This window comes from Odocoileus virginianus, chromosome 27 (assembly GCF_023699985.2).
Source record: "Odocoileus virginianus isolate 20LAN1187 ecotype Illinois chromosome 27, Ovbor_1.2, whole genome shotgun sequence".
NCBI classification, from domain to species: Eukaryota; Metazoa; Chordata; class Mammalia; order Artiodactyla; family Cervidae; genus Odocoileus; species Odocoileus virginianus.
Genome location: NC_069700.1, coordinates 37,029 through 59,130, shown reverse-complemented (window position 1 = coordinate 59,130; position 22,102 = coordinate 37,029). Strand labels below are relative to the sequence as shown.

At 52.5% G+C, this 22,102-nt stretch overlaps 1 protein-coding gene and 1 long non-coding RNA gene across 4 annotated transcripts; one reads left to right on the top strand and one right to left on the bottom strand.

The window, feature by feature from the left end:
* Window positions 1–272: 272 nt before the first annotated feature.
* On the bottom strand, window positions 273–14,790 carry NQO2 (N-ribosyldihydronicotinamide:quinone dehydrogenase 2). 2 transcript variants are annotated; one of them, XM_020869666.2, is made up of 7 exons: window positions 14,626–14,790; window positions 13,373–13,498; window positions 11,913–12,008; window positions 5,479–5,609; window positions 4,764–4,877; window positions 3,874–3,975; window positions 273–537 (listed from the first exon to the last, which is right to left on the bottom strand). In XM_020869666.2, exons 2-7 carry the CDS (start codon window positions 13,377–13,379, stop codon window positions 361–363), a joined length of 627 nt encoding a protein of 208 aa, XP_020725325.2. In that variant the 5' UTR covers window positions 13,380–13,498; window positions 14,626–14,790; the 3' UTR covers window positions 273–360. The 2 variants fall into 2 exon arrangements, with proteins under 2 accessions (XP_020725325.2, XP_020725324.2); XM_020869665.2 differs by lacking the exon at window positions 11,913–12,008 and adding an exon at window positions 11,748–11,912 and having other exon boundaries at window positions 14,626–14,784.
* A 106-nt stretch (window positions 14,791–14,896) lies between these two features.
* LOC110122236 (uncharacterized) lies at window positions 14,897–21,696 on the top strand. Of its 2 annotated transcripts, none has more exons than XR_002309158.2 (3): window positions 14,897–15,207; window positions 16,401–16,620; window positions 18,607–21,696. It is a non-coding gene; the product is annotated as an uncharacterized lncRNA (long non-coding RNA). The 2 variants fall into 2 exon arrangements; XR_011484061.1 differs by having other exon boundaries at window positions 16,401–16,646.
* The last annotated feature ends 406 nt before the right edge of the window (window positions 21,697–22,102 follow it).

The following is a 22,102-nucleotide window of genomic DNA, read 5'->3' as shown; positions in this document are numbered from 1 at the left end:
CAGAGGGCGCCGCGACACAAGCTGCGGGCAGATGACATTTTCCTCTGGAAACAGGGATCCAAGTCGCGTTGCAGAATAAGACAAGCATCTAACAAATCCGGTTTTGTGCCAAAACTACAAACATTACCTGTGAAGGCTGAGTAAAGGAGAAGGAAAGGTATTAGAAACGAAAGGCAAGCGTGGGAGAAGGACCACTCGGGAGAGAATCTGGGACAGCCAGTGGGGGACAGGAGCCGGCCCGCAGGACCCTGGAGACACAGTCACACCCTGGCTGTCATGACATCCTTTATTACATGCGCCTGCGTGGCATTACACGTGTCACATCTCCCGCACGGCCCCTGCAGTGTGGCATGGCCCCCATCACTGCCCGAAGTACCACGGGGGCGAGCAGTGGATGGGCTCCTCCTCCCAGAGGGTCTTCAGCCTCTGCGCCCAGGAGGCCACCATCTTCTTTCTTTCTTCTTCGGACGCCATTTCAGGACCAAAACTGATCTGAGGGGCGAGGACTTTAAATCCACAGAAGTGCAGCGTGCCGTGCTACAGTCGCAGAGAGAGGAGAGCGGTGAGAGGCCGCCCACTGCTCAGTCGCCCAAGGGGAAACGTGTGCAGCTGACCTCCAGGGAGTTCAGAGAACCTCTACCACTACTGGGGAGCCGAGAATGAGGGCGCTGCCCCGGAACCTCAGGACCTGGCCACTCCTGGGGGGCAGGGAATGCTGGGCGGCTCTAACTGACATGGCTCTCTAATCTCTGCTGCTGAGTCACACACTAAGTTTTATGGTTTTGATTGGTTAGGTAAATTATGGCAACTCATGAAAGTGAAAAATCACTCAGTCGTGCCAGACTCTGCGACCCCATGGACTATACAGGCCAGAATACTGGAGTGTGTAGCCTATTCCTTTTCCAGGGGATCTTCCCAACGCATGGATTAAATCCAGGTTTCCCACATTGCAGGCAGACTCTACCAGCTGAGCCAAAAGGGAAGTCCAAGAATATTAGAGCGGGTAGACGTTCCCTTTTCCTGGGGGTCTTTCCGACCCAGGAATGGAACCAGGGTCTCCTGCATTGCAGGTGGATTCTTTCCCAGCTGAGCCACCAGGAAGCCCTGGATGTTATTCCCGCTAAACGCGCCACCGTGGAAGGCTGCTCAAGACACGCATCAGGTATAAACAATAAGCGATGTGAAGCAGTGGATGCATTCGACAAGCGCTCAGGGCTGGTGCACTGGGATGACCCAGAGGGATGGCATGGGGAGGGAGGTGGGAGGGGGGTTCAGGATGGGGAACACGTGTAGATCCATGGCTGATTCATGTCAATGTATGGCAAAAACCACTACAATGTTGTAAAGTAATTAGCCTCTAACTAATAAAAATAAATGAAAAAAAATATGAAGCAGTATTTGTGGAGCACCGTTCATGTAAAGAAAGAAATGTGATAAGCTGAGTCCTAAAATGTACACGTCCAGGAACACAGGGCCCTCCCTGGTCCGGCCAGTCCAGTCCGCACTGCCCGTGCAGGGCCCCTGGGCGCGAGCCTTGGTGAGCGTGCCACGGCTGAGGAGTCTGCATGCCCCGGCGGAGACCTGGCTCAGCCAGATAAATACGTGGGTACATGTTTTTTAAAAAGAATATACTGGGCTGTAACGAAATACATTAAATCACTGAAAGTGACTGTCTTTAAGGGGGATTAAGAGAACAGAGTCAGACACGACTGAAGTGACTTAGCAGCAGCAGCAGCAAGAGAACAGTTTCTATTTTTTATAGTCTCCCTGTTCCCATACGTACTTTTACAAACGGAAACAAAGGTGAAGAGCTTTTAAAAGCAGGGAGCTCATGACACGCACGGAGCCACCTCAGGGCTCCTGTTCACCCAGAACGGACATCGGCCAAAGGGCTCGGCGTGGCCTCTGGCCAAACAGCATCAAAGGTTCTCATAATCACAGCGTTTTCTCCATCAGCCAGCCTTTCCAGGGCTGCCAAGTAAAACATCCAAAAGGCTAAGAGGTTATGATATCGTTTCCAGCGGAGTCAGCACGGCCTGGCCTTCAGGCCCCCCTCCCACTCGGGAGGAGCTAGGAGAGCTGTGTGTGGTGGGGAGGAGCTAAGAGCTGTGTGTGGGGGAGGAGCTAAGAGCTGTGTGTGGGGGAGGAGCTAAGAGCTGTGTGTGTGTGGGGGAGGAGCTAAGAGAGCAGTGTGTGGGGGAGGAGCTAAGAGCTGTGTGTGGGGGAGGAGCTAAGAGCTGTGTGTGTGGGAGGAGCTAAGAGCTGTGTGTGTGGGAGAGGAGCTAAGAGCTGTGTGTGGGGGAGGAGCTAAGAGCTGTGTGTGGGGGAGGAGCTAAGAGCTGTGTGTGTGGGGAGGAGCTAAGAGCTGTGTGTGGGGGAGGAGCTAAGAGCTGTGTGTGGGGGAGGAGCTAAGAGCTGTGTGTGTGGGGAGGAGCTAAGAGCTGTGTGTGGGGGAGGAGCTAAGAGCAGTGTGTGGGGGGAGGAGCTAGGAGAGCTGTGAGTGGGGGAGGAGCTAAGAGCTGTGTGTGTGGGGGGAGGAGCTAAGAGCTGTGTGGGGGGAGGAGCTAGGAGAGCTGTGTGTGTTGGGGAGGAGCTAAGAGCTGTGTGGGGGGAGGAGCTAAGAGCTGTGTGTGTGTGGGGAGGAGCTAAGAGCTGTGTGGGGGGAGGAGCTAGGAGAGCTGTGTGGGGGGGGAGGAGCTAGGAGAGCTGTGGGGGGGAGGAGCTAGGAGAGCTGTGTGGGGAGGAGCTAGGAGAGCTGTGTGGGGAGGAGCTAGGAGAGCTGTGTGTGTGGGGAGGAGCTAGGAGAGCTGTGTGTGTGGGGAGGAGCTAGGAGAGCTGTGTGTGGGGGAGGAGCTAGGAGAGCTGTGGGGGGGAGGAGCTAGGAGAGCTGTGTGGGGAGGAGCTAGGAGAGCTGTGTGGGGAGGAGCTAGGAGAGCTGTGTGGGGAGGAGCTAGGAGAGCTGTGTGTGTGGGGAGGAGCTAGGAGAGCTGTGTGTGGGGGAGGAGCTAGGAGAGCTGTGGGGGGGAGGAGCTAGGAGAGCTGTGTGGGGAGGAGCTAGGAGAGCTGTGTGGGGAGGAGCTAGGAGAGCTGTGTGTGGAGGAGCTAGGAGAGCTGTGTGTGGGGAGGAGCTAGGAGAGCTGTGTGTGTGGGGAGGAGCTAGGAGAGCTGTGTGTGTGGGGAGGAGCTAGGAGAGCTGTGTGGGGAGGAGCTAGGAGAGCTGTGTGGGGAGGAGCTAGGAGAGCTGTGGGGGGGAGGAGCTAGGAGAGCTGTGTGGGGAGGAGCTAGGAGAGCTGTGTGTGGGGGAGGAGCTAGGAGAGCTGTGTGTGGGGGAGGAGCTAGGAGAGCTGTGTGGGGAGGAGCTAGGAGAGCTGTGTGGGGAGGAGCTAGGAGAGCTGTGTGTGTGGGGAGGAGCTAGGAGAGCTGTGTGTGGGGGAGGAGCTAGGAGAGCTGTGTGTGGGGGAGGAGCTAGGAGAGCTGTGGGGGGGAGGAGCTAGGAGAGCTGTGTGGGGAGGAGCTAGGAGAGCTGTGTGGGGAGGAGCTAGGAGAGCTGTGTGGGGAGGAGCTAGGAGAGCTGTGTGTGGGGAGGAGCTAGGAGAGCTGTGTGTGTGGGGAGGAGCTAGGAGAGCTGTGTGGGGAGGAGCTAGGAGAGCTGTGTGGGGAGGAGCTAGGAGAGCTGTGGGGGGGAGGAGCTAGGAGAGCTGTGGGGGGGAGGAGCTAGGAGAGCTGTGGGGGGGAGGAGCTAGGAGAGCTGTGTGGGGAGGAGCTAGGAGAGCTGTATGTGGGGGAGGAGCTAGGAGAGCTGTGGGGGGGAGGAGCTAAGAGCTGTGTGTGGGGGGGGGGAGGAGCTAGGAGAGCAATGTGTGGGGGGCGTACCTGGAGAGGCCACAGGAAGTACCGGAAGTCTCCGTTGACCCCGGTCTTGGAGTACATGCTGGCCGTGCCGGCCGTGGTCAAGGACAGGATGGCCAGTTTACCCTGCAGAGGACAGCACGGGATCGGGCGTGGACCCCAGGAGGGGTCGTCTATAGTGACTGGAGGGAAACCGAGGCCAGCTCCCCTACCCCTCCCCTAACAGACAGACACACACTCCCATCTCTGGCCCAGCGGCAGGCGACAGCGACATCCAACGGGGTAGGGGAGGGACAGCTAGAGCGAGTGGGCCGGATGGACAGGGCTGACAGGCCCGATGCTGGGGGAGTGGGCTTTGGGGGCTCAGGTGCAGGGGGGCGGCTGGGAGGGCGCACGACGCCTGCGGGCAGCAGGGCCGGGCAGCAAAGGGCGGCGTCTGTGCACGGCCTGAGACCTGTCTCACGTCCCAGCGCTTGGTTTGTGCACACTTGACTTCTGAGGCTTTTGGACCTTGAACATCGTCTGCTTGCATGGGAAATCCACAACTACCACATCCTGTGCATCGGCTGGGTCCATCAGCCGCTGATGTTATCCTGCTTTCACGGAGGGTCTGGGCGCTCAGAGGCAAACAGGCGCGCAGCCAGGCTGCAGTCTACACTGTGGAGCAGGCGCCCTGGGTGGCCACCCCCAGGCCCCCGGGCCGAGCACGCTGCCGGATGTGGACGCCTTGCACCCTTCGCTGGAGCAAAGGGCCGTGACCGCAGGAACCATGCTTTCTCACCAGTGTAAGCCTTGCACATGGATGGTCCTCCGTGGGGGTTTGGTTAACAAAGGCATACCAGAGGTGACTTGCTGAGACGCCCCTTCCTTCCCTGATGGACAGGGTCCCTCATCCTGGGGGGTGGGTGTCGTACCTTGAGGAGGCCGTCGTCATAGGAGCCCGGGAAGTCGAAGGCAAAGCCCTGGCAGAGCACCCGGTCCATCCAGCCCTTCAGCACAGCCGGCACGCTGAACCAGTACAGCGGGAACTGTGGGGAAGCAGGAGGGGGCACTGGGGTGTTCATCCGCCTAGGGATTCGGGGGTGCCGCCTCCTCCCTGGCCTGGGCAGGCGGGTGCCCCCCGGGGCCACACGTGTTGTCAGTTTCTCCCCCTGCTCCGAGGCATGTGGAGTGGCGGTGGCAGCGGGCTGGGCAGGCAGAGCTGATAGCATCCTGGTGGCTGTTGCAGGTGGATCTGGGTCCCCGTGACGTGACTGTGGGCCCCTGACCAAGCCTGCTTTGGGGCAGCAGAACCGTGATCCCAACATGGGGCCGCGGGGAGGGTGTGGGAAGGAGCCTGCCCCTCTCTCAGCCTGGGGTGAGATGTGGCATCCAGGAGTCGGGCCCGGGGGTTCCGAGGAGCTGAGCCTGACTCCACACAGCAGCAGGGAGGTCTCCCTGGAGACTGTGGTCCCCACAGAAGCCCCAACACCATGTCCAACGACAGCATCAGGGAAGAGAGACAAACATAGGCAACAATCCATTCCCAGAGGGGGAAGGGAGCCCGCGCTGAGGGCCGTACACGGTGGCCAGCAGCATCTCGGGAGGTCTGCACAAAGAGCCAGTACCGCAATGAGAGGGAAAACCAACCTGGAATATCACCAGGTCGGCCTCCTGAAGCTTCTTCTGCTCCTCGATGATGTCGCTGCTCAGAGACCGCTTCTTGTAGGCCTCGTGGGTCTCCACGCCATAGTTGAAGAAGCCGGGGTTGGAGAGGCTGCCTGGGGGAGCAGGACAAAGGCTCCCGCTCAGGAGGGACGTCCACGGCCCACCAATCCTGCAGTCACTGCTGCCTGGACGCCCCCCAGCAGGCCAAGTCACTGAGACCTGACCAGGGGCCAGGCCCTGGGGTCAAACTGTGGACACAGAGGAGCAGCGAGGGTCCTCAACTTCAAGGGGCCAGAGTCCAGGAGGGACAGATGACCACATGATTAACAGAGCACGACAGGGCACGCACGGGCTCAGGGCAGCCCCGTGGCACACGGACCTCGCGGCCTGGACGCAAGCGCCGCGCCCGCGTGTGCAGGTGGGCAGGGCGCCCGGGATCCAACAATGAAGCAGGAGTTCCGCTGGGGTCCAGAGGACTGGAAGGGAGGGGCGCTCTGGCAGACGATGTGGAGGGGACCACCGGGCTGGCCCGGGGAGGGCCTCGGGGAGCTGCCGAGGGCCAGGGGCGGGAGGCCGGGGGCCATGGGTGACCTGCAGGGCTGCAGCTCGGCAACGGGGGCTCAGCTCTGCGTGCATGTGGGTTGCGGTGGGGGCACATGGTCTATGCAGGAAACAGCCATTTTCTTGATTCAGCTCTGGAAAAGCTGTGGCTTCAGCGATTCTGGAGCAGGCCTGGTGGAGGGGGGCGCTCAGGCAGCAGCAGGGCTGAGCCTGAGGCAGGGCGCCCGCAGGTAAACGGAAAGACGAGGCCTGTGGTGAGTTCCTGTCCAGCAGCAAGACTTGCCCTAAGCACTGCCCAGTGTTAACAGCGGTCACCGGCAGTTGAGGGTCTCCTCGTACCTCGCTGCGCTTTGACCTCATCATGACAGGCTGTTTCTACCTTTCATAACAACACAAGGGGCTGGGTAATTCCCAAGTGACCAGAGAGGAGTGGGGGGCTCAGGGTGGCCCCCAGCACACAGGCCTGCAGGGCGGCCTGAGGAGAGCCGGCCCCGCCCTTGGGTGCCACAGCCGAGAGCATCCCACGGCCTAACCTCCCTGGGCCTCGCCTTCACTGGGACCCTTCACTGGGAAGCTCGGCTGGGACCCTTCTGTGCGTGAGGTTGTGTGCCGACCAGAGACCCCGCGGAGGAGAGCCTGTGTCTCAGGCAGGCTGCCACCCCCCGGGTGTGGAGCCCACCGTGGACTCTGTGTGCTTCTGAGAGTGGTAAACAGACAGTACGTGTGGATGGGCCACGTGTAGTCTAGATAATATTTAAAAGTACACAGCAAAGGTATGCAAATACTGGGGAAATGGGAATATTTTTATAAGTGTGGGTATGGACGCACTTTTTTAGTAAGACAGGAAATCCAGAGTCACGCAAACAGACTGACTCACAGATTGCAACAAAAGACGGAGACGAAGCTACATCACCATGGGAACTAGTGAGTTACAACACGTACTGTGTAGTGACACCATCGTTAACAAGACTCCTGAAAGCGCCAGTGAGCGGGGCACATCCCCATCTGTAGCTCTATCTACAGGGCTCCTAAGCCCTGCAGGAATCTGCGCTTTGTTAACATCTGCAGCAAGGCCTATGATGAGCCACACCAAAGAGTTCTGCCTGCGTGTCCCTGGGGCTGCAGGACAAGGAGGGTGTGTGAAGCGGCTGTTAGTGCTCACCCTCTGCCCACAGTTCACCACACTTAAAATGCTGTTTACACAGAGCCTGTGTCTTACCTGATTCCCTGAAAAACCAGTGGCTCCATCACACAATACTCTCTACCTCCCCAATTCCCACTCTGTTGCTTTTTCAGTGAAAAGAGCTGTTTGGTTTATTAAAAGAGAAGAAAGACAAGGAGAGGCAAAGATACAACCATTACCACCAGTAATAAATACTAAATCTGGGGTCTTGTTAACACAATTGCAAACAGGAGGAACCTAAAGGTATTTAATTTACTGGGAATTACTGGAAAGCCATAGGTGAAATTATTACTTGCAGATGGTCTGACTGTATATCAGGAAGGACCCAGAGAATCAGCTTAAAACTACAAACAGTAAGAAAGTCAGTAGCAGCCGCATGCATGTGTGCACACAGACATGCACAGATTAGTCCTCTTCACGTAGAGGAACAAAACCTAATAAGTAAGGTTTATGTAAGATCTACATGAAGAAAACTCGTAAATACACCTGGAAGGTTGTAAAAGAACGTGAACACGTGGGGAACCACGCCTGTTGCTGGAACAGAAAGAAGCGGCACTGAAAGTTCCGCTGTAAACTTAATCCGTTGCCTTTAGAATCTTGCCAACTAAAGGCTGGAACTTGCCATCTGCCTCTATAGGGATTAAGTCACAAGCTGCTGTGGCCACTGATCTTCAACACCCCCTGAAAGGAGTTCAGGGTGGAGATCAGGAATGAGGCGCTCTGTGCTCCGGGAAAAACTAGAAGAACATGCCTTCAGATAGGTATTTTCACAAGAAGATTTTATGAGCCCAATTCTTGTAAGTCCTCATATCTTTAAAGCACTAAAATCATTAATGGTGACATCTGCACCTTATGACTAGCAGCAACCTGCCAAAATGTGTGCCTGATTACATGCATCCTCTTCACCTAAGCCCCAGATGTGCTGACCTCTCTACCTCTCTGGAGCAGTTTCAGAGCCACTGAGAGGCTGTCTCCGGGCTACAGTCCTCACTTTATCCCCAACAAAGCTTAATGCACAACCATCTTTCCTGGTGGCTCAGACAATAAAGAATCTGCCCACAACGTGGGAGACCTGGATTTGATCCTTGGGTTGGGAGGACCCCCTGGCAACCCACTCCAGTATTCTTGCCTGGCGAATCCCATGGACAGAGGAGCCTGGTGGGCGACAGTCCACGGGGTTGCAGAGTCAGGCACGACTGAGCTACTAAGCCCAGCAGAACTGGCGTGTTGTGCTTAGTATTTTTTCAGTCAAGAATCTGGAAAGCTAATTCAAAAAATCTTTACGGAAAAGTCTAAGTAGCTATAAAAAATAGTAAGACAAATGAAGGTGACCTAACTCTATGAGATGTTAAGTGATTTGCCCAAATAGTGAAAGCCATGTGGTATTGAGTCATAGACAGGAAAACAAAACCAGAGCACAAAGCGCAGAAGAGAATAAAACATGTGGGAATTCAGGTCACAATAAAGCTGGCTTTTTAAGTCAAGGCGAATAGCTAGATAATGTAATAAATGGGGATGAGAGCTGGGTACGTACTTGGGGAAAAGTGGACCCACACCTCACATTGAAATAAATTCTGAGTAGAGAAAGTATTTAAAAAGTAGAAGCTGCCAAATACTATAACACCTTTAAAAAAATAAGCTTAGAGTTTATATGACCCAAAATGCACAGGTCTAAAGACAACTAAGCAAAAGTAAATGAAGAGGAGCCGCCACAGCAAAGCCAAAACTAAAAATGAATCAGGTAAAAATGCATTTACAATTCATATTTCAAACCCTATACCAGAGGCCATTTCCCACCTGTCTGGCTGGCAATCATCAAGCAATCGGTAAAACAAGGGCACGCGCACTTGCAAGCACCGTGGGCTGGAGAGTGCCCTCGTGCAGTGCTCACGGGAAGGAGTTTGATGTTGTCTATGAAGATTTAAAACACACGTTGCCTCTGCCCAGCAACTCCATTCTGGATAGCTCGCACATGTAGGAAAGTGCGGCCACGATCCTGCTGCAGTCCTGTGATCACAGCAGAAGTGAGCAACAACCACGACTGCGCGAGTGGGCACTACTGCAGCCTCGGCACCTCCAAGACAGTGGGCGGGGGGGGGGGGGGTTCTGAGACGGCTGGGGGGGGGTTCTGAGACAGCGGGGGGTTCTGAGATAGCGGGGGGTTCTGAGACAGCTGGGGGGGGGTTCTGAGACAGCAGGGGGTTCTGAGACGCAGGGGGGGGTTCTGAGACAGCAGGGGGTTCTGAGATAGCGGGGGGTTCTGAGACAGCTGGGGGGGGTTCTGAGACAGCGGGGGGTTCTGAGACGCGGGGGGGGGTTCTGAGACGGCTGGGGGGGGTTCTGAGACAGCTGGGGCTTCTGAGACAGCTGGGGGGGGTTCTGAGACAGCGGGGGGTTCTGAGACGCCGGGGGGGGGGTTCTGAGACGGCTGGGGGGGGGTTCTGAGACAGCGGGGGGTTCTGAGACACCGGGGGGGGGGTTCTGAGACGGCTGGGGGGGGTTCTGAGACAGCTGGGGCTTCTGAGACAGCTGGGGGGGGGTTCTGAGACAGCGGGGGGTTCTGAGACGCCGGGGGGGGGGGGTTCTGAGACAGCAGGGGGTTCTGAGATAGCGGGGGGTTCTGAGACAGCTGGGGGGGGTTCTGAGACAGCGGGGGGTTCTGAGACGCGGGGGGGGGGGGTTCTGAGACGGCTGGGGGGGTTCTGAGACAGCTGGGGCTTCTGAGACAGCTGGGGGTTCTGAGACGCCCGGGGGGGGGGGGGTTCTGAGACAGCAGGGGGTTCTGAGATAGTGGGGGGTTCTGAGGCAGTGGGGGCTTTTGAGACAGCAGGGGGGGGGGGTTCTGAGACGGCTGGGGCTTCTGAGACAGCTGGGGGGGGGTTCTGAGACAGCGGGGGGTTCTGAGACGCCGGGGGGGGGGTTCTGAGACAGCAGGGGGTTCTGAGATAGCGGGGGGTTCTGAGGCAGTGGGGGCTTCTGAGACAGCAGGGGGTTCTGAGACAGTGGGGGGTTCTGAGACAGCTGGGGGTTCTTAGACAGCGGGGGGCGGTTCTGAGACAGCTGGGGAATTCTAAGACAGCAGGGGGGTGTTCTGAGACTGCGGGGGGTTCTGAGACAGCTGGGGGTTCTGAGACAGAAAAAGAGAAAGCAACACGCAAAGCAACACATGGGAACACATGTTCCCATGTTTAAAAGGCAGAGAGAAGAGTCATTAAACTGCTGACTGCTTTAGGTACACCCAGAGACAGCACAAAGTCACCCCAGAAAGATGCAGAGGTGGCGGGAGACCCTGGTTCCTTTGGAAGCAGAGAAACCAGGTGGCTGGGCGTGCGGGAAAAGTCATGCACCGCAGACCTTTTTGACATGAGAACTGTACATCACGCGCAGTGATGAGTTTTGTTTACAAACACTTTTTTTTAATTAAAAAAATTACAAGAAGGCAAAAAAACTCCTAACGATCTGATTTTAAAACAGGCAGAGGATTCCAACGGGTGTCTTTCTGAGGAAACACAGATGGCCAACAGGCACGTGAACAGATGCGCAACATCACTGACCATCAGGGACCACAGCAGGGCCACGGAGAGATACGACCTCACGCTGCTCAGGACGGCCGCCACTGAGACCAGACAGCCAGTGCTGGGGAGGACGTGGGCGAGAGTGGACCCGCGTGCAGCTGGTGCAAAGTGCAGCCCCCATGGGAAACAGTGTGGAGGGTCCCCCAGGCTGGAAACAGAACTACCATCCAGCAATCCCACTTTTGGGTATTTACCCGAAGCAAAGGGACACAGTCGTTCAAAAAGGAACCTGCACCCCTGTGTTCACTGCAGCATTATTCACAATAGCTAAGAGATGAAAACAACCTAAATGCCGTCAGTGGATAAGGAATGTGATACGCACAGCGGGCCCGTCAGTGGGTAAGGAATGTGATACACGCACAGTGGGATTATCGTTCAGTCATAAAGAAGGAAACCCTGCCATGTGCCACAACATGGACAGACCTGGAGGGCGTTGCTAAATCAAATAGGCAGAAAAAGAAAAATATTTTATGATCTCACACATGGGAGAGTGGTGGAATGTTAATAAGCAAATGGCCACTTCCGCCACCAAACTAAACAAAAAGTAAGTGAGCTTGGGAATACAGAAAGCAGACAGGTGGCTGCTGAGGTGGGGGCTGGGCAACATGGACGAAGAGGGTCAGAAGAGCAAAGTGCGGGCCCCAGGCTGTCACGCACAGTGCACTGACTGCAGTTAAGACCACAACATGTCCCAACGACGGGATCGTGAAAGTCCTCATCAAGAGGGAAAAGGAGCGGAACTGTGTGCGGTGACGGTGACGAGCGTCAACTGGACTTACTGTGATCATTGTGCAATGGATACAAACCTCATATCCTTACATTACACATCTGAAGCAATACAAAGTGATGTCAACTGTACCTCAGAGAAAAGACACACAAGAAGAAGAAAGTTAAAAAAAAACCCAAAAAACCACAGAGCATCTATGACTCACCAGTGATGTCCTTCCCCGTGGCCCTGGGCTCAAAGTTCAGGGCGTAGAGGTCAGAAACGGTGACGCTGCAGCCTTGCCGGCTCAGTTCAGCCACCGCCACGTCCTTTAGGGCCCCGTTGAAAGACCTGGGCTCTTGGTGTGCGTAGACGATGAGCACTTTCTTACCTAAATCCAGACAAGAAACCATTTCTCTTGAAGAATTCCCCTCTGTCAAAGCTGAACAAGGACCAAGCTGACGACAGGAGGCACACAGGGCTGAGGCTAGGTGAGAAAGACCAACACTGTTTACGGGAGACAGCCGCAAAACAATGCGCATCCTAAGAACCTAGCTCTATCAGTTCACCACTACTTGGGTTTACTGACCCAGGAGTCGAGTTACGATCCCCAGGAATAACACGAATGCATTCTTTTAAAGCCCAACATGTTCTGGTTATCCACTATGAGATGTTTTAGCCGTGTTGCCTAAGATCAGAATTAGAAACTACTGTGACTAATCTTTCGTGCTAACCTCTTGTCGGCAGGTCAGTCGCTGACACACAGCTCTGTTTCCTTCCTCTCCACTGAAAACTGACACATAAGATATATTAAAAAAAAAAAAAAATCAGATATGAGTCCTGGGGGGAGGCAGGGTCTGCATGAAGCCCGGCTTCGGTGGAGAGCCTGACAAGAGGCCCCACCCAGTGCCATTCATACCAACAGTCTCTGAAGCCACACTGTCCTCCAGGACATTCTCCGAGGTCATGTACCAGTTCCTTCCAGAAGGAAGCTGTGGGGATGTGTTTAAATTTTCCGTGGGAACCTCTTAAGACCAAAATATTTAAACTCTTGATCTATATTATTCTGTTTAGGCCCTTGAGAAAATATAAATGTTAGTTTGAAGCAAACAGCTTTGGGGCACTCAGCAGGGTGTAAAGGTTGAACTGCATGACTGAAATTAATGATTAACAGTTTTAACTTCTCAGGCTCATTTGTTATAAAGGAACTTGGGGGCTTAACAGGAAACAGGATACAAATGAAATAGCCACACTGATGGTCCTTAACCCGGGAGACTGTTGCCTCCCAGGGGGTGTTTCACAGCATCTGGAGGGAGCGTGCTGGGATGTGGGAGACAGAGGGCCAGGCTGCTGCAGGACACAGCACAGGAGAGGCCCCCCGACAGAGCGCTCTCTGGCCCCAAATGTCGGCAGTGCCGCAGTTGAAAAACCCTAATGTACAACATATGCATAAAATAACATGAATTTTTATCTTATGAAATGCAAGGATTTTCATGCTATAGTGTTGAACAAAAAGATGTCACAGTGGGATGCATGTGTCATGCAGTATTTCTAACCACGGTCACTCTCGGGGCTCACTCAGTATCTATTGATCGAGCAGCTATTATGTCCTAGGGGGTCATCCCAGAGGCTGGAGGCAAAGCAAAGACAAGATAAGCATTCTATTTTGTCGGGGCTAAAATGAACAATAAAACAAGTAAGAAAATACAAAACAAGAAAATTCCAGGTTGCAGTCCACACTATAAACAAGTTTTATACACGAGTGTTGTCTGGAGTTTTTATAACAAAGTATTCAATTTCTAATAAATTTTTCATTTAACAAAGTTTTACTCCCCCATAGCTAATAGTCACCTGCCATGTCCCAGGAAGATGGGTATTTTTCTCTCTGAATCCTGCTGGGAGGAGGGTGTGCTGTTAGTCCTGGGTGCAGGGGGCCCTGAGCTCTCAGGCACAGTCACTCTCAGTGATGCCAACAACCTAGAAGAGGAAACAAATGCTGAGGGAGGTAGGGAGACTCAGTGGGCAGCTCGTGTGGAAGTGGGCAGGTTGAGGCAGGGGGAACGGCAAGCGTGAGGCAGCGTTGGGACTGGCCTGGGGTGCTCAGAGAGCCTACACAGTGGACATGCGGATACAACAGAGCTGGATGGTGGGGAATTTGGTCCAAGGGGTGGGTGGGTCAGTAGTGCAGGGGTGAAGACTTTATCCTGAGCCTAGCAGAAGCCCCTGGAACATGTCTGGAGAGTGATGGGCTGCAGACTCAGGGAGCATCTGGTCCTGAGATCTCCGGGGTCAGGGCCCAAAGACACTCTGGTTTGGGAAGAAAAGCTTTCATTTCAGTGACGTCAGCGGGGGAGGCATCCCCTTACCGCTCTGCCTGGTCCAGGGTACCTAGTTACATCACCTGCCAGGCCGCTGCAGGCCTTGGAGTTCTCACTCCTCGTGGGGTCCAATTCTCCTAGTTGTATGGAATGAGAAACTGAGGCCCAAGAAGCAGGTCACTTGTCCTGCGCTTCCCTAACTGACCTCGCTCCACAGCAGGTAGAGCTGTCTCCTTCCGTGGAGAGGGCGCACTCACCAGGCCGACAGGAAAACAGAAGCGTGCGGCTGTTAAACTGCATGTATCATACCACACCAAACCGGCTGACACCTTTTATGCACACTATTTAGTTCCATCCTCCTCGACTGCTCCTCTCCTTGTCTTCCCTCCATCCCCCCAGAACCATAAACAGCAGCGCAGGAAGCACACACCGAATACCCTTCCCTCTTCTTGGATTTTCTGGCTGAGATTCTCAGGGACTAAGGTTGGAGAAGCTGAGTTTCGGGTCCTGGCACCCGGGGCAAAGGCCGAGCCGGAACCCCGAGGGCCCAGGCCGAGTCCCCGCGCCGCCCGCTCACTGACCCCAGGCGGCCCGCTTCCCGTCCGAGCGTGGGGTCAGCGCGGGCCGAGTTCAGGGCGGAGGGCAGCGGCTGGGGGCAGCGACCGGCCTGCGCACACCTGCGCCCCAGGCCTCGCACGTGCAGGGGGGAAGCTCGGGCACGCGGGGGTGGGAGCCCGCGGAGACCCTGGCCCTGGGAAGCGGCCCCCAGCGAGCGCGGACACTCACCTCGGCCAAAACGCCCGAGACGAGCGGCAGGACGAGACTGAACGTCCGGCGTCCACGCCACGTTCCCGCCGCGCGGACTACGCACCCGCAGGCGTCGCGAGAGGACAATGCGGCCGCGCTCCGCGGGGCTGGGAGCTGGGACTCGGCCGGGGGTCCCCGCCCACGGCCCGCCCACGAACGCTGAGGCCACGCCCATCGCCGCCTCTCTCCAGAGCGCAGCCCCGCCCCCGATCTGTCTGGACCTCACCTCGCGCTCGGCGTCACGCCCCGGCATAAACCCCGCCCACACGCCCTTCGCCCCGCCCCTGCCCTGTCCCAGTCCCTCGGAGTCGGGCCCGGTGGCTCCGCGCCGCGGCGGCTGAAGGGATGGCAGTTCTGGGAAGGAGGGCCGCCGCGTCCGCCCCTAGGGCCACCCAGGGTCAGAACACTCAGCCGTAAAAAGGATGAACGATCGGGGTCCCAGCAGCCGGGGCGAATCTGCAGAGAATCACGCTGCATGAAAATCGCCAATCCTCGAGGGTTCCCCCGAACGATCACGTTTATGTAACATTCTTGAGATGAGATTCTAGAAGCGGAGAACAGGTTAGTGGTTGCCGGGTTTCTGGTGGGCGGGTGTTATTCTAAGAGGGACCTTGTGCTGATGGGAATGTGCGGTGTGTGATCGTTCCGGCGGTGGCGTTGTTCTGTGGTCTGGCCCGACGTTCTTATTGGGCAGGCTGGGGGTGAAGGGCACACAGGCAGCTTCAAGGCCAAGGAGATCCCTGGAGGGCAGAGAGGCACCGAACTGGAGCCTGCAGACGTGTGGGGGAGGGCTGCTGGTGGGCACTTTGGGCCAATTGTCTCTTTCCCCTCTTCCCAGCACTTTCTGGCCTGCACCACCTCATCTGTAGACCCCCTGCCATTGGGACTCACTCGAGGACCCTCCCAAACTCTGCCTTGATTTCTGGTGTCCCGGGATGGCCCTTGGGGCTCTCCTGGTGGCTCAGATGGTAAAGAATCTGCTTGAAATGCAGGAGACCCAGGTTTGGTCCCTGGGTCGGGAAGATACTCTGGAGATGTTCATGGCAACCCACTCCAGGATGCTTACCTGGAGAATTCCATCGACAGAAGGTCCATGGGGTTGCAAAGAGTTGGACACCACAGAGCCACTAACTCTTTCACCTTTAGGATGGGCCTAGAGAGCGAAGGCTGGTTCCCCTTCGAGCATAACTTTCCTGATGCAAACAGCTGCAGCTGCGGTTCCCACATCAGCGTCTGGTTGGTCTGTCCGAGGCTGCTGTCTTTCTTGGGTTCATGGTGAGGACACGGCCTCTCTATGTGTGACATGCCCTTGTGCCAGCAGTGGACAGGCCACCTTGTCTTGTGAGCCTGTGAGGTGCTGGGGGCCGTTTTCCTTTTAGACTAACCTTTAGCTGAGGGAAAAGTTGTAGAGGAATTTCCAAATGTACCAGAACGTCCTCAAAGGTGAGACGTGGTTTAGTTTTCTTCCCTCTTTCTTGTCTGACTGTGATGATGTCCGCAAATCATCTCTGAGTCACGTGAAATGATTGCAACTAAGAAAGGCGGACGCAGGGACTCTGGGGTAACCTCCAAGGAGGGTGACTGACGCTGTTGTCCCTTGGGAGGGGGTTGTTCACGTCTTTGGTGCCCTGAGGTTGTGGTTGTTTATGCTGTCCTGTTCCATTCTTGCAACCTCATGAACTGTGTAGCCTGCCAGGCTCCTCTGGGGTTTCCCAGGCAAGAATACTGGATTGGTTTGCCATTTCCTCCTCCAGGGGATCTTCCCAACCCAGCGATGGAATCTGCATCTCCCACTTGACAGGCAGATTTTTTTTACCACTGAGCCACCAGGATGCTGTGAGGACCAATGAGGAAGAGAGCCAGACCTCCCGGTGGTGGGAAGACCCGGTGACCGTGGAGCCGCAGGCAACCAGCCCGGGAGCCGTCTACTCCCTGGCGTGGGAGTGGAAGTGCTGGGCCGGAAGGGAGACCAAGGTGCGACCCCGCCTCTGAAAACTCAGGTGCGCGGAGCTTCTAGGTCCAGCCCCGCTTTGATCCTAGTCCGCGACGCGGCAGCACCATCTGGCGGCCGCGCGCGGGAATCGCAGGTGTGAAAGGGACGTCGCCCTTCGGGCAAGGTCAGCTAGCCGGCCCTCGCTTGGGTCTTCAGGATGGTGAAAGACCCAATCCGCCAGCGGTGGATTGGATAGGGGCCCGTCTGGCGAAGAGAAATATGATTCCCTGCTAATCTCGCATTTACTGCAAACAAGAGATTCCTACTGTGAGCCTAAGGAGGAGGCGGTGCTATTAAAATGATATATGTAGATATAGCATCAACAGCAAGCATGACCTCTAAGGGTCATGAGTGGAGTGTTCATTTCACCCCTTGCAGTGGAGAAACAGGCTTAGGCTTTCCGGGGGGGGGGGGGGGGGCGGAGGCAGTTAAGCCAGCTGCATACTTCTTTCCCCCAGCTGCCCCTTGTTTTGTGTTTCAGATGAAAATTAATATTGAGGGTTACCTTAAGACTATCGAAGTAGCTTGAACGTTTTCCTAGAGAAGTAGTTCCTTTTGGTTTTATTTAATGGCTTTTCTTTCCTCTACGAACAGCATCCACCTTCTTTTAGGAAACAAACTTCCTGAGAACTCAGGTTGTGTTTATAAGTATATTTATCCACCTCTCTCTCTGGCCGCATTGGGTCTTGGCTGGGCATGTGGGATCTAAGTCTCCCACCAGGGACCAAACCCTGGCCCCCGGCATTGGGAATGTGGAATCCTATCCCCTGATCACCAGGGAAGTCTGTCTAGTTAATCTTTTTTTTTTTTTGGTGGTAAAATCTGTGTAACAAAAGATCTGTCATTTCAACCATTGTAAATGGCATTAATTATATTCAGTGGCATTAATTGCATTCATAATGCTATGCAATGTCACTATTTTTATTTCTGAAAATTTTTCGTCACCCCAAACAGAAACTCACTAATCCTTAAGCAGTAACTCCAAACTCCCCACTCCACCCAGGTTCTGTACTGATAATCTTTCTTCTTTCTATGAATTTGCCTATTCTAGATAGTTCATACAAGTGGAATAATACAACAGGGGGCCTTTTCTGTCTGGGTTTCTTTGCTTAGCATAATGTTTTCAAGGTTCATCCATATCATAACATGTATCAGAACTTCATTCCTTTTTACTGCTGAATAATATTCCATTTAATGCTTATACCACACTTCATCCTTTCATATGTTGTTTTAACCTTTCACAGGTGGATGGACACTTGGGTCATTTGGCTGTTGTGAATAATGCTAAAGTAATTGTTGGTGCACAAGTGTCTTGAGTCCCTTTTAAAAAATCTTTTGGGTGTGTACCAAGGAGTGAAATCGCTGCGTCATATAGTAACTGTTTTGCTTTTTAAGGAACTGCCAAACTGGTTTTCACAGTGGTTGCACTGTTTTGGAGTAGGAAATGGCAATCCACTCCAGGATTCTTGTCTGGAGAATTCTGTGGACTGGCTACAGTCCACGAAGCCAAACAGTGAGACATGAGCCTGAGAGACAAACATGCCATGTCCACTGTTTGACATCCCGACTGATTGCTCTGCATTCTCGTCAGCATTTGTTATGTGGCTTTATTTTTTAGTTATTGTTTTAGCTGTCCTAATGTTTTTCCTGATGTCTCATTTTGGCTTTGTTCTGCATTACTGCATTTCCCTGGTGACTAATGATGTTCAGAATCTTTTCTTGGGCTCACTGGCCATTTGTTTACCTTTGATGAAATAGCTATACAAATCCCTTGTCCATTATTTAATTGGGTTGTTTGTCCATTTGTTGTTGAATACCAGGAGTTCTTGATATAGTCTGGATATTATCAGATATATAATTTGCAAGTATTTTCTCCCATTCTGTAGGTTGCCTTTCACTTTTGGGGGGGGGGTCCTATTCCTCTAAAAGCAAATTTAACCAGAGTTTTTCTTGGTTCCCTCCTGTAGCTACTTCTAGCTTGCTGCTGAGTTCCCAAGGAAAAGACTTGGAAGATGGTTTGGAGGCATTGTCTTTGCTCAGAGAACAGACTGGCTGGCTGAGTCTTTTCAGGTCTCTTTGGACATTTCAGGGTGAGCAGATGTCTTGAGGGTGTCCCTTGTCTCCCTTTGAAGATCATCCAAACCCTGAAATCTCAAGAAGCAATCTAGTGGCTTTCCTCAAATGTAGCTAGAAGACATTGACCCGGGAAGTTTTGTTAGGAAATTAGCTATTATGATGATTTCCTTACAAAACCCCTGGTTTCTGAGAACTTTTACTTCCTGTGGTATTTTGGGAAGACCTACTGCTTGTCAAGAGTCATCGATCTTGATTCCTTAAAAGCTGTGGCTGGAATTCTAATGGCAACACGTAATGAACTGGCTTTTTCATTAATAAATTGTAAGTGGATAATGTCCCAACAAAATGGTAATCTAGAGACCAGATTCAAGTAAAAAACTCTGTGACTAAATAGGTTTTTGATGTTAAGTGGCCAGTCATGCCATGAATAATTGACTCATTAAAAAACAAGAATGCAGGCATCTCATATTTTAACTTATTTTAAATCATCGACTCAAGGGACATGAGTTTGAGCAAACTCCAGGAGATAGTAAAGGATAGGGAAGCCTGGCGTGCTGCAGTCCATGGGATCGCAAAGAGTGGGGCATGACTGAGCAACTGAACAATTCAGCAGTTAGTTGACAACCAAATACTGACAAATTCAACATGCTTTTTGAAATTACTTTTGCATGTACTTGGACCCAAGCAAATCTTAAACTCCCTGTTTCTACCCCAAACCAATCAGAGTGTTTTTACATCTGTGGGAATAGAGATATTAGGTTCTCACAGTACACAGTGACCTATGGTGGGAGAAAGTTTGATTAAAAATTAGAAGTAAAGGGCACTTTCAAGACTGTACCCCTGGAATTGCAAATATATTTAAGCAGAATTCTGTTCCAGGACTTGTCTTACTACTTCGTGACTCCGTGATGAATGTTGGATGAGAGGATGTGAGTTGAGTAAGTCTCCGCTATTCAAGGACAAGCTAGAAGGGCACTTGATATTTCTGGGTAATGACCAGAAATAAGAAGAGTGTGGGGTCGTGCCGTTAGCACTAACATGGCGCTTACCTAGTGCTCGCAGTGCACTGTGGTCTTCATGTGGATTAGCTGACTTAGTCCCAGCAGCAGTACCATAGTGCAGTTTTCTATTGTTAGTTCCATTTCACAGATGAGGAAACTGGGGCCCAAAGAGTCTAGTAAAGATGCAGAGCAGCCGGTCTCCAGAGCCCACCTTACACTCTGATAATGAATTAAAGATAAGTGTCCCCAGAGATAGGGCTGAAAGGGGGTGCAGGGACGTAGCAGGTTGTTCATTCCTCATAAGGTTAAAAAAAAAAGCATAAGCCAAAACCACGTTCCCTATAACAGTAGAGTCTGTTTCTAAAGGAGCTGAGCATCGAAGGTGTGCTGAGATGTGCAGTTCTCTACCTGCTCAGCACTGCAGACAGCAGCAAACAGCAGCGAGAACCACAGGAAGATTTCCGCCACCTCATTGGGCTGGAGTAGCCTGTGACCCACGTGAACGTGACTCAGAGTAGTGAGTATGCAGCACTCCTGTGCCTGTGTACATCATGGTTGGCCCTTAATTCAAGCTTGGTTTCCGGTGCCTCTTACTTTCTTGATAATGTCCTTAGACACATGTAGTGTTTCAGTTTTGATGAAATCCAATTTATCTATTATTTTGTTTTTGTCTTGAATTTTGGTGTCATATCTAAGAGCCCATTGCCAAGTCCAAAGGTCCTGGACGTTTACTCCTATGTTTTCTTCTAAAAGTTTTACAGTTTAGTTCTTACATTTAGGTTTTTGATCAATTTTGAGTTATTTTTGTAAGGGGAGAACTTCATCCTTGAGTGTGGAAATCCAGTTGTCCAGGATCACCTACGGAGGAGAACATTCATCCCCCACTGAATGAAATCAGTTGACCATAGATGTTTTAGATGAGGTTTCATTTGTTTTCACAAAATTATCGTGTGTTTTTTTTTTCTCCTTCATACTATTCATTCGATGTGTGACTGTGATAGACTTTCTTACGTTGAGTCACCATTATATTCTTGAACTAAGTCCCTCTTGGTCATGATGTGTAATCCTTTTAATATCTTGTTGGATGCAATTTGCTAGTATCTTGCTGAGGCTTTTGCATCAATATTCATAAGGAATATTGTCCTATAATTTTAGGACAATAATTTTATTTTCCCATGATGTCTATGTCTTGCTTTGGTATTGGCCTATGAGTTCACAAGTCCTCCCTTCTCTAATTTCTTGTAAAAATTTGAGAAGGGTTAGTATGAGAATTCACCAATGGGCTACCTGGTCCTGGAATTTGTTGGGAGGTTTTCCTTTTTAAAAAAACTTAACATTAAAGTGAGATATTTGGTTTGTGGGGAGTCAGTGAGGGAACCTGAGGAGTTAAGAATTATGTATAATTTAATTCAGGCCCATACTACCTCATAATGATGTAACAGTTTCTTAATTTATTTCCTGCGATAGACTTTCCTATATTCTGGTCATTCCAAATATTATGGCAATTATGCTTTCTAAATTATTGCTTTTCCTTGTCACACAATACTCAAAAAGTGTGAATGTCTTCCTGTCGCTTGTAGAAGTATTACTAATTTTAAAAGCTTCATGAATTTTAAACTGATAACATTAATTTAAATTAATAATTTTAAAAGTGTAAATAATTGTAGAATTATTAATCATTTCAAAAAATTTTAGCATTCTACTCAATCTTCCTTTTGACTCTTTCTCACCTAAGCTCTAAATGAGCTGCTTCTCCTGCCCTTATGGGAACTGTGTTCCAGGGAGACTGGTTCATTCGTTCTCACTTCTGTAACTACTTCTTTCTGGTTAAACCTGAAATAAGGAAGTGTTTAGGAGCAAAGCCCTACCAATTATAAGCTATGATCTGAGCAGTCTCAAGACTGCTCAAAATAAAATATGTGTGCATTTTTAATTCATATTGGGCTTTTTAAATAAAGAGGCTTTAAGTGGAGACTCTTATGCTGATGTTACATGTTCTGCCTCAGTGCCAATGTACGTTGCCTGTGTTTTTCCTTAGTGACCTTAGGAACAGAAGATAAGGATCAGGCTCTGCTAACGCCTTTTGTTCCCAGGGAGAAGTGAAACGCGTTCAGTGTAGTGTCTCCGACATTCACCTGATGGTGTGTCAGCAGTCTGAAAGTCCCGCTGGAGCCTCCTTCCTCTCCCTCCTTCCAGCGACCCCCGAGACTTGACCAGGCCACCCTCATCAGCTTCTCCTTGCAGGCCCCGTGCCCGAGGCACGGCCCTGCGCACCACCTGCTGCCTTTCCTCGGAAGCATCGCTGCGCGGATGCCCCGGATGCCCCGTGCCCAGGGAGGAAGCCTCCGCCCCCACCCGCTGCGCTGCTGTCATCTTCCCGACGCAC